At 47.3% G+C, this 12,111-nt stretch overlaps 1 protein-coding gene across 1 annotated transcript in view; it reads right to left on the reverse strand.

Moving 5' to 3' along the window:
• Positions 1 to 6,812: 6,812 nt before the first annotated feature.
• LOC119250737 (zinc finger protein 300-like) overlaps positions 6,813 to 12,111 on the reverse strand; it is a 68,311-nt gene continuing 63,012 nt past the window's right edge. The window contains exon 8 of the mRNA XM_054697776.1: positions 6,813 to 10,975. Coding sequence (XP_054553751.1) covers positions 9,660 to 10,975 — 1,316 coding nt within the window. The 3' untranslated portion in view covers positions 6,813 to 9,659. The remainder of the gene's footprint in view (positions 10,976 to 12,111) is intronic.

The raw sequence follows: 12,111 nt of genomic DNA on the forward strand, positions 1-12,111 counted from the left end.
ACTGACCCCCACCTTGGGTCTGTGCCGTCCGCCCGGCGCAATAAACTTTCCCCCCCCTTGAGAAATGTAGCCTGGCTCTCCTTGTCTTTACCGCGCTGAACCTTTCAATGCTGAGGTACGCAGACAAGCTGCCCTTCCAAAAGAAGTCCTAGTTGAAATTAATAAACTAGCAGTTGCCTCATGGAAAAATCTTCCTTCACCTGAGTACAAACCCACTAATCTCACTGATACACACCAACGCCAGGATGAAATGTACCAGGATTTTGTGGCTAGATTAGAAACTGCTCTGGATAAGGTTCTTCCATCCTCCGGAGCACGAGATTTATTGTTTAAACAACTTGCATGGTAAAATGCTAATTCCCTCTGTAAAGAACTAATTAGACCTATAAGAAAAACTGGTATGCTTCAACATTACATTAAAGTTTGCTTAAATGCTTCCCCCGCCACACTAGATCAAGGGTCTGAATTAGACAAAATAAATAAAAAACTCAAAAACTTATGGCTGTCTGTATCCCTAAATAACATCAAAGAGGACTCAGCTGACAGCCCCGTATTAATAAAACAATTGCCTAAACAAAAAGGTCGTTTTTGCCTGGCTGGAGACAAAATTAAATATTCAAAACAAAAGGTAAAATAAAAAATAGCCTGCAGTATTACAGAAAGTGATCAGGATTCTTGGGATAGTAAGATTGTTTTTCAAAAGCCAAAAGTTTATTCTAGAGCCAATGCTGACCTCTTTGCAGAGGCATCGGTTCCCAATTATGAGACCATTCCAAAATCCAGCCCAAATTTCCAGCTCGGACTTGGCTAAAATTGTTGAGATAAAAATAAAAACTCAAAAACAAATAAAAGATAATGTGTCATAATTCTTAAAACAAAACAAAACAAAAATGCTCCAATCTTTTCCTGTTAATTATTTGGGGAAGAGACTAGGTTCCCCCCAGTGAAGTTTTTTGCCATTTGTTTCTTTTAAAATAAATAAATAAATAAAGCATTTTTAAATAATAGTATTCAAAGTTAATTCACAATTGTTAAAGTTTATTATAAAAAATGGTTAAATATGAGTGTATGAGACTATATGACTATAATATAAATAAAAGGTTTTTATTAAAATAGTATGAACCCACTGCAGTGGGCTGGTGGAGGCTGCCCTTGATCTCAACAAGCAGCTGCCTGGACTGTTTCTCCAGTGTTGGGATCACTGACAGGTCTCTACTACCTTCCTGCTGTGGAGGACTGAGCTTTTCTATTATCCACCTTAAATGACTATTGGTTCATTCTACTATCCACCTTAAATGACTATTGGTTCATTAAGTTCCATTTCCCTGTGTTTCTTTGATTATAAAGTTTAAATTGTCTTAGGCAGAAACTGCTCAGTTACTTTTGACGTGCTAACAAGCTATACAAAATGCTTATTGGTTGAATAAAAGCTTTTAATTTTACTTATTGGACCTGTAAAAGATTAAGTTTCTTGTTAAAACAAACTAACCTGGTAAAACATAAAGTGATGATACAGACATTTTTGAGCTAAATTCTAAACCTCAAATTTTACAGGCAGACTGTAAAAATTTACCTCTTCTCCTGTTCTCAAGATAACAGTGAACTTTTATGTTTTAAAATATGTCCGTTCCCAGTGAGATAATATGTTAACAACCTAAAGCCATATAATCATTTCTTAAAAATGTAAACTCCAAAAATATTTTCTTATCCAAAAAAAAAAAAAATAAAATAAAATAAAAACTGCCGTGACTACTGTGGTCTCGAGCCCAAGGTCTTTGGTAATAATTAAGATTAGACACTTATTCTGTGTACAGATTTTAGCTGTTAACTCATTAAAAACCTCAGTATCTTCCACACATTGCTAAAATAACTGTTTCAAAATATATACACATGGCCAAAATTTTAAATGTTATCAAGAGATCTCTGTATCTGTTTGTCTGTCTTTGTGTTTTGTTTTTTACCTCCGGAGGACTAATTATAAATGGCGCCTTTAAATTATCATAGAACAAATCTTAAGATCTTAATCAAACAATTTTTTAATAAACAAAAACTAGTTTAAATTTTATAATATAATTCAAAGCATATATGCCTTAAAGTTATGAATACTTTGTTTAAACGTGTTTCAAAAAGAAATTTCTGGTATAAAAAGTACTTTTCTCCTTCCTACTGAGTCACATGTATGTGAAAAATGTACATAGTATCTATATGGTGCTCTGATTTTTTTTTTTATTAATTTGCCTAATTGCTTCTTTATTAGCTAGCCTACAAAAACCTAGGTATGTGCCATTATTATTAACAGCCATGCAAAATGGAATTCCAGTCATAACAAACTAAAACTGTTAGGGGAAAAAGGCTGTCCCAAAGCTAATTCCATACAGGCTTTGTGGACTCCACCCCCACCCCAGTGTTAGGGGGAAAAGGCTGCCCCAAAGCAAATTCCATACAGGCTTTGTGGACTCCACCCCCACCCCAGGCCAAAGCCAAAGACACTGGGAACTCTACATCCCATCACCACCCAAGGGAAGGTGGCTGGGACCTGAGGGTGGGGTTAAGCAGCCAGGTGGATACAAAAGGCAGACATGTGGGCTTTGGGGCTCTCTCCATTTTGGGGCCCTCGGCCAGCTCGCGGCGTCTGTCTAGCTCTGAGAGTGACTTTGGGTTTCCAGGTCGTCGGATCGGGTAGGACGCATTAAAGACTTTATTTCCCTATTTTCTCCCTGAGTTGTACATTTTCCTTATTTCTTTTTCTCTTGTAAATAAACCTTTTATTAACCCTTTTGCGTGTGTCTGTAGTAGAGTATTCATAAGTCCCTTTAAAGCGCGCGGGTGAGGACCCACAGCCAGGAACCCGTTTAATATCGGGGTTGCTCTATAACAAAACTACAACTAAACTTTCAGGTTTACTTTTTGCACCTATTTGTGAAACCTAAAAATTCGGTCTGCTTGTCATGTGAGACCCTCCTCTGGTGGCCAGGGAGCAGCCGGGGATTGAACCAGCGCTGCAGAGGCTGCGGGCAGCTTCGCAACCCAGCGCTCAACCGCTGCGCCACTGGGGAGGCCCCTTTTTATGCTTTTTCTTGATGCAGCAGATGCAGACCCTTTATGGAGCGGATATTCTGGGGGATTTGCGGTCCCCCCACCTCCTGTAACAATAGGACTTTTTAAATTCCCAATTTCGACATCACACCCCCGAGGAGATGAAGGAGGTGAGTGACAGACACAGAACCACCCCGCACACACTCGTCTCTCCATACTCTGACGACAGCCGCCCACACGACCCCTGGGGACACCCGGTGTCCAGTGGTGCTGAAGGAGCAGCGCCCAGGGAGAGTCAAGGGAGGACTGAGAACCCGGAGAAGGCACCGCCAGCTCAGACCCCGGCACGCGGGGAGGACATGCCTGGGATGGGCTGACGCTCCCGAGGTGCCGAGACCGTCGCGGCATGGGGAGGCCACGCGGGTCACGGGGGCGTGAGGGGGGGCCGGTCCCGCAGGGGACCCGGGACGGTCCGTCCCCCCGCAGAGCGCCCCACGACGGTGTAAGCCCCCGAGGGCAACTGTGCCAGGGCCGCCTCTGCCAGGGCGGGTGCAGGTCCCCCCCTCCTACACCGCCACCTGTGGCTTCTCGTCACCCCGTTTCCTCCGTGGGCCTCGCCAGCCGCTGTGGAGAGAATCCCCCGCGAGCGCCTTGAGGACATTCGCGCCAGATAGAGGAATCCACCCGCCGAGGGCCGCCTCCTGGCACCACCGGGTCTAGGCCACCTCTGCACCCTGACTCCACCCCGCCCCGGAACCTCCCCCAGCGAGTTCCGGACTCAGGCCCAGGAGGCGACCGCTCTGGCTTCCCCGACAGTGTCCCTCGAGGGCCGGGAGCCGCCGGAGCCTGCACAGGGCTCGCCGCAGAGGGAAAACATTCCCGGGCTACTCAGCAGTGACCGTGGCGAGCGCCGGGGGCCTTTTCACAGACTTCACGTTTCCTTCACACTGTTTCCTCAGCTCACCCCAAAAGGCCACCGAGCAGGGTGTGCAGAGTCATGGTGAGACAGCGCCCCGAGCGGTGTCCACATCCTCCACCCCAGCTCTCCGCAGGAGGACGGCCCCGAACACTCTCTCCTCAGGACTGAGAGTCCACACTTCACCTCACCTTGGCCAACATGTCGGTCACCACAGCCAAGCCCAGGAAAGTCTCATGACACGATCTGGAAACAACGCCGCCTCTCCCGGCCGGAGACTGCTTGATGCTCATCCCTGCTTGTGAGAAGGTGAGCAGCTCCTCCTGGCCTGCTCTCGGGATGTATTTTCTGTCTCTCAGGATGTTCCACATAATCTTGCACACATCCAAGTTTTTACAGATTTGTTTCATGAATCTACACATATTTATTATTAGTATTCTTCAAAATAATATCACAAGTCAGATTAATTTATAACTAAGGATTTGATAAGGTAACTCTAGCTCAATTATTTGGCTTTCCACAATACTCGTTTAACGAATATTTAAGATTCATTTATTTATGCACACAAGAGCTGGGGTACAGGCCGTAGATGCTGGGGTTGAGAGGATTCACCAGAGACAGAGCAGGGAACAGAGCAGGCCGACTGACAAAATACACTGATGAGGGGCGCAGCGGGCCAGTCAGGAGAGGTCTGAGGCACATGGCAGTCAGCTCCCTGGCCGGCTGGGGATCCAACTTGTGCACAGAGGCTGAGAGTAGTTTGAGAGCACTGTGTTTAACCCCTGGGCCACCAGGGAGGCCACTTACCTTTGTTTGGGATCAGAAGTGTGACTCCTTCATTTCCCCCCGCTTTTAATCAGGAAATCTTTGGTCATTTGGGGTCTTATGTGTTTCCATATGAACCTCAGTAATCTTTGTTCTATTCCTTTGAAGAATGCCATTGGGATATTTATTGGGGTTGCAGTGAATCTAGAAGGGGCTTTGGGTTGAATGGCCCTTTGGACAATGTTGATTCTTCCAACCCATGAGCTTTCTATTATTTTTTTCCACAATGTTTTATAGTTTTCCTTGTAAAAGTCTTTCACCTCCTCTGTTAAATTTATTCCCAGTTAATTTTTTTGCATGTGCAATTGTAGGTGGGATGGCTTTGTTAATTTCCTCTTCTAGTTCATTATTTGTACTTAGGAATGCATAAGTTTTTCAATGCAAAGTTTGGTGGCATTACATACACTCACTCTGTCGTGTAACTCTTATTTCTGAAACCAGGGTGTCCCAAAGGCTTATATACATCCCCAAAATAGACCTGCGTTCTTTCTGCTCATTGCTTAACCCTTTGCATTCCGCTGTACCCTCTCAGGGGACATCGCAATTTATTAGTGATTACGGGGAATTGAGTTATTTCAACACAACTTTTTGAGACATGCACTTTTCCCTGAAGTTTTATCTTGAAATGGCACAAGAAATTAAATCAAAATATTGTAAAATTACTAAGATATATACAAGAAATTTCAGCGGGTTTTGTGTCGGACGAGAACATGAGATGCGTGCTCACGATGGTCTGAGCACTTCGCGACGCCACTTGAATAGAGCGATAAGGGGAGTTTGTAGAAGAAAGGTCGGTTTTCAAACATAGCGAACACTGTATAGTGAGATATATAATTACAAATAAACAAGTCTACATCTGGAGGAAAAGATTTTCAAAGCTGAGCTCATTTTCGTTTGAAGCTTCAAGCAGTGCACAGATCTAACGAGGAGAAAATCGGAAAAGTGATTCTTTTCTTAGTGAATAAATTGTTTGGTGAAAGCGATTTTGGTAAATATCATCTTGTCAGTTAGTAATAACAATTAGAAATTTTCAACCCATTCATTTATTCATTTATTCATTTATTCAATGGCAAAGCGTCCAACCACAAAGGAGTCTCATGACACAAGTAGTAGTGAAGATGAGCTCCACTAATCAGCCTGCAATGCATATTGGGGAGTGTTACAAAACTTATCATACTGTAGAAAATTATAAACTATAAAATATTGTTTTTTTTTTGCACATATACATTCCTCGATGTCACCCAATTCATATAAGTCCAATATCATTATAATACGTTACTTGGTTCCAAAATTATACTAAATAATACGAGGGTCTGTAAATGCACATTTCCGCCGCAAAGTAGCGTCGAGTAGCTGGTAGCCAATGTCCAGAATGGTTCGGAGTGCAAAGGGTTAACTGCAAACAAAGTCAAACTATTCTTTGTCTTCTAGCCTGGCTACATTACCAAGAAGAACATGTTCTTCCCCAGCAGTTCTGCTTCTCCAGAGAAAGAGAACCTCGCAGCCCAAGACCGGCCATCCACCTCGGTATCTTATGGGTACACTCCCTTTCATCCAGGGGATGAACTTATGGGTTGGGGCGACCAAGGGAGATGGCACAGACCTGCAAGTAGCACACACCTCTTGTCCCCATATCCAAAGGATAAGCGCCCCACACAAGAATGGACCCATAGCCTCCCTGCTCCGTCTCAGACCTTGAAGCTGAGCCACAGCCACTGCAGCAAGAGCTCCATCCCCAGCCAGGGAGCTGACCCACAGGGCGCAGCAGACCTCTCCTGTCTCCCTGCGGCTCCCTTCAGCAGTGGAATTCAGTGGATCTGCCTGTTCTGCTCCCCACTCGTCTCTGAAGAGTGCTCCCCCGCCCTGGTCCACTCCCTGTCCCTGGAGCTCAGGACTCCTGTAGTGTCCTCACCGCTGGAACGTGGACAGTGTCTCTGGGCTGTGCTGATGCTGCGCATCCTGACCCGGGATGCGGCTGAGCTGGGCAAGGTCCCCACGGAGCACGGTGGAGGCCTCTCCTGGCCCTCCGCCAACAGCATCACCACCCACCTGGGCCGCCCACCCATCCGCAGAGGCCTCACCCGCCACACCCCTGGACACCCCAACACACCTGCAGGGGGACGTGACACGACCCCCTGAACCCCTCACCTTCAGACCAGAGAGTGACCCTTCCTGCAACAGCCCACATGGGTCACATCACAGCAACAGACACTTCCAGGGAACGTGGCACTAGCAGAGGAATGTTGTTTTAGCAAACCCTGCAGGCCTCTTTGGACCAAGTCTGAGATGAAGGCTGAGGGGCCCGATGCCATCTTTAATGGGCGCTCAAGGACACCTAGGAGCCTGCAGCATCGTGGAAAGCGGCCTGCAGCCGGGGGGTGAAAACCTCAGAACCTCCCATGGCGCGTTGAGGAATATGGCCCTTGGCCCCGACACTCTAGGTGGAGTATGAAGGGACCAATGTACCTCCCCCTGCATCAGGGAGGATGCTCTCAGGGGACAGACACCCCATCAGTCACTGACCTGGAAACACAGGACGGGGGCTCTGGCCGTAGAGATGTTCCTGATGGAGGAAGCATAGAGGGCATGGACAGGGAGGAGCGGGCGCCCAAGTCCCAAATCCATGATCAGAGAAACAATCCCCGATGGACAGGCCCAGAGCCCAGCCCTGCGGAGAGGACGCCGCGGAGCCAACACAGGGCACGACTGCAAACCCACAGACTGAGGCTCAGCGTGGACATGCAGGCGAGTAACGGGGGCAAACTCCGCGGGCCTCGGAGCCTCGGGAGAGCCCTCAGGCCTAGCCCTTCAGCAAGAGACACGCCGCAGAGACCCCCACGACCAGCCCCTGCTCCCTGCCCACCACCGCCGTGGGAGCCCCTGTTTCTTGGCCCCAGCGGCCACCCCTCGGGACCATTCTGCTCAGGGAGCTTTCTTGTCCTTACTCCTGTGAGTAAATCTCTGGCTCTTCTGGAACTCTGGGCTCCACTTGGAAGTACTTTCACACCAAAGACAATAAATGAGGAAGAGCACACCCGAGGCCTCAGACTCTGGGCCTGCTGCTCAAACTCTCTGCTGGGCATCACCACAGCGCCAAAGAAACACACCAGAAGGCGCCCGGGGCCCCTGAGGGGGGAGTGGTAGCGAGAGAGACATCAAGGACTTCCTCGGCCACCACCTTCCACACCGACCACTCACCCCAAGGTATGAACTGACTCAGACAAAGACCACATTCAGGGCACGGCCATTGGGAAGGGATTATGTTCTGAACAAAGAGTGAAGGAAAAAGACCTGGATTACATCATCACCTCCAGGAGGAATACAGGGGAACGAAGAAAGGGTCAGGGGAAAAAGACAAAACTAGCAGGCAGATGACAGAGCTGAGACGCCAGCAGGGGATGGGGCAGAAGAGGGGCCAGGAGGGGAGGAGGAGCACCAGAGCCTGGGGTGACAGGTCACAGGGGCGGTGCAGACAGGACATTTGCAAGAATTATACAGAAGGGGAGCAATCCAATATTGCATAAAGATGAACAACGATTTAATAAAAAAAAAATTAACAGGCAAGAATCCTTTCCTTTAAAAAAAAATTCAGGGGCCTCTGGTGGCAGAGGGGTGAAAGTCTCAGCACTATGAAGCTGTTTGCAGTACTGCAGACACGAGTTCGATCCCTGGCCAGGGAGGTGACCCACGGGCACAGTAAACCTCTCCTGTGTCCCCACTGCCCCCCTCAGCAGTGGATTTCAGTAGATCCGCCTGTTGTGCTCCCCACTCTCTCTGTGGAGAATCCTCTCACCCCCTCATACCTCTGGCTTGCACCCCAGATCTTGTATGCAGAATTAATCTTCCAACAAAATTCCCTTAGTTTGTAGAACTGGGGTGCAGACCAGAGGTTAGGGGGTGAGAGGATTCACAAGATACTGAGTGTGGTGACAAACAGGCAGAACCAATGAAATACCTGGCTAATGGGAGCAGCGGGTGACACATGAGAGGCCTGCTGAGCCCATATGTGGGGCGGCTCCCTAGCTGGGGCTGAACCCCTGGCCAGAGCAGGCAATAGCGCTGAGACTTAACCCCGAGGCCACCAGGGAGGCCCCGAAAAACCTTCACCATGAAAGGTAGGTAAAGACAGCTGCAGACCTCACCCTATAGCCGAGAGCACACAGTTCAACATTTCCTTCTAGAGGAGGACATTTTGGTGGTGAGCAATTCCAGCATCAGGGGGCACCACAGAGACTTAGAGTACTGGACAGAACGTGATGACTAAGAACACCCAGAGAGATCACTTACCCACGCAACATGCAGTGTGCCATGTAGACAGACAGCTGCTGTGAACAGGCATAGCATCGCCCAGGAACTTAAGAGGATACTAGAAGCAACAGCACAGGAACAGCGACATCATCACTGCATGAACTTGGGAGAACAGAGTGAACCAGGTAACTCCACACAATTAGGATTGAAACTGAATGTCAGTTCCCATTGCTCTCAGCTGCATGATGTGGTTTGAGCTCCTAAGTTTGAAGATTTTTTAAAAGATTTTTATTTATTCAAGCATACAAGAACCAGGGTACAGGCCAGATGTGTGGGAGGGTGAGAGGGTGCACCAGAGACAGAGCGGGGAACAGAACAGGCAGACTGACCGAAATACACGCAGCGGGCCAGACAAGAGAGGTCTGCCACACCATGGGGCTGCTCCTGGCCGGCCAGGGAATCAAACTCCCACCGCAAAGGCCACGGACAGCTTCACAGCGCTGCGTTCAACCGCCTGCACTACCAGGGGAGGCCTGCCTGCACACTCTTCACATTCACAGCATTTCCCTCCAGTGTGAAGTTTGTCATGCCTAGTGAGGGCTGACTTCCTGAAAAGTTTTCCCACTCTTCACAATCATAGGGATTTTGTCCAGTGACATCTCTGATGTCCAGTGAGAGCTTGCTTATTGGAAAAAATTTTCCCACACTCTTGACACTCATAAGGCTTCTCTCCACTGTGACTTCTCTGATGTTTACTGAGGGATGATTTCTGGCGGAAAGCCTTCCCACATTCTTGACATTCATAAGATTTCTCTCCAGTGTGAATTCTCTGATGTTTAGTGAGGGATGATTTCCACTGGAAAGTCTTCCTACACTCTTGACATTCATAAGGCTTCTCTCCAGTGTGAATTCTCTGATGCTCACTGAGGTAAAACTTACTGAAAAAAGCTTTCCCACACCCTTCGCATTCATAGGGTTTCTCTCCAGTGTGACTTCTCTGATGGACACTGAGGGATGACTTCCTAGAAAAAGCTTTCCCACACTCTTCACAATAATAGGGTTTCTCTCCAGTGTGACTTCGCCGATGGTGACAGAGAGATGATTTCCAGAGGAAAGTCTTCCTACACTCTTGACATTCATAAGACTTCTCTCCAGTGTGACTTCTCTGATGTTGACTGAGGGATGATTTCCATTGGAAAGTCTTACTACACTCTTGACATTCATAAGGCTTCTCTCCACTGTGGATTCTCTGATGCTCAGCATATCTCTTATATCCCAAATTATTCTTTCCTAACTGGGTACTCTCACGCGGATAGGTGTGAAATGTGTTGCTGAGACTGGCCCCACTTTCATAACATTCCTGCTGCTCATGTCCAACATACCTAGGAGAACTCAAATGCACTGGAGTCATCTCCGCAGCTCTCCCCTTTTCATTACAACTGCAGCAAGTCTGTCCTCCTTGGGTTCTGTCTCGGACAATGAAAGGTACCTCATCACGGGTGCCCCTGCACTCATTGCATTTACGGACAATCCCTTCCAGAAGGGCTCCTCTAGGTGTAAATACTGTTTCTTCACTCACGACTTTTCCTTGTTCAGGAAATTCAAAAGGCTGTTGAAAGTTCTGAATCACCTGGTGACTAAGGTGCTCAGGATACTTGATGGGTTCCCTCATTCTACAAAAGACCTCCTCATTCTCTCCAGCATGCCCTTCATGAGGCTCACCAGGGATCATCATGGTCCTATGTATAGTAAAGTTCTCAGGCATCATTGCTGAATTGTTTTCATTTTTGATACTATGGTTCAAACAATGAATTGAGTGCAAATTGCTTTTTTCCATTAAGTCAGTTCTCTCGTTGGATGGTATTTTGCTGCTGGTGGTAAGAACTTGCCACACATGTCTGCCCTGATTTGCAGGGCTGTCCTGAGTCAGGTGATCCACAGTATGGACATCTAAAGGGAGGTAAAAATGGCCATGTCTCTAAAAAGTAAGCATTCTGAGTGAATACTACTAAGCGGCACGAAAGTTCCTATATTACAACATAATTTACAGGTATTGATTTTCTGATTCATGCTTTTTGCCCGTAGTAAATTATGGGGAGAATAGATTTTTTGGTATTTTTTACTTTAGCATAGGAGATCTGGGGTGTAGGCCAGAGATGCAGGAGTGCGGGTGCTGTAGGGGAGCGTGCTGTAGGGGAGTGTGTTGACCAGAACAGGCGGACTGACTGAAATACACTGTTCAGGGGAGCAGCGGGTGAGACAGGAGAGATTTGCTGCGCCAAAGTCGGTGAACTCCTTCACTGTGGATCAAACTCAGGCCATAACAGTGAGAGCTAAGACACTTAATCCCTAGGCCTCCAGAGAGGCCCCAATGAACAGATTTTTTTTTAATGCCAAACCAGGATAACAAAGCAGTAAATCTAATTTCACAATGGATTTATAAAATCATAAATATTTGGTATATATAGTCTTTTAACTAGAGTTGTCGATTTCAACCAGAAGCATTTCACCCAACATAGATCCTACACACTTTCTTTCTTAGACTGACCCTGTGCAGCTCTTGCGGGTACTTTCTGAATAACCAAGACCTGCAGAGGCCATGGCTTTCCCAAAAACCTGTGGACTGAGAGACCCAGTCATTGCCCAGGCACTTCAAGCAAGAGGCCTGTTGAGACACAAGGACTCTGCTTCTCCATTTCCTTAGTTCTTCTTTCAACCCGCCCGGGCCACGGTCACCTGCAGAGGGTCTCAGAGACATGCGCTTCCCTCCACGGCAGAGACCAGTCAGTTCATATTTAAATATCATATCACATAAGGCTCAGAATCCTAATACATGCAGCAAACTCCGCCTCATCATTGTGTCCCACGTCCCCTGCTAAGCGATAGGAAAAAAGTTCTCCATCCATCCTGTGCTATCAGCATTAAAGTCTTTTCTCACATCATTCTGAGAGCAACACCCTGGTGTTCTCAATGCACTCCCTGGAAACTGTGTTTCTGCATTGTTCATAGCAGCTCCAGTTTCTATGTCGTGTGTGACTCTCAGTTACATCACACTGTCGTCGATTCCTTTACTTTCCTCCCAACGA

Source organism: Talpa occidentalis, unplaced genomic scaffold (genome assembly GCF_014898055.3).
Source record: "Talpa occidentalis isolate TD23 unplaced genomic scaffold, MPIMG_talOcc4v2.1 talOcc4.18, whole genome shotgun sequence".
In the NCBI taxonomy this organism is placed as follows: Eukaryota; Metazoa; Chordata; class Mammalia; order Eulipotyphla; family Talpidae; genus Talpa; species Talpa occidentalis.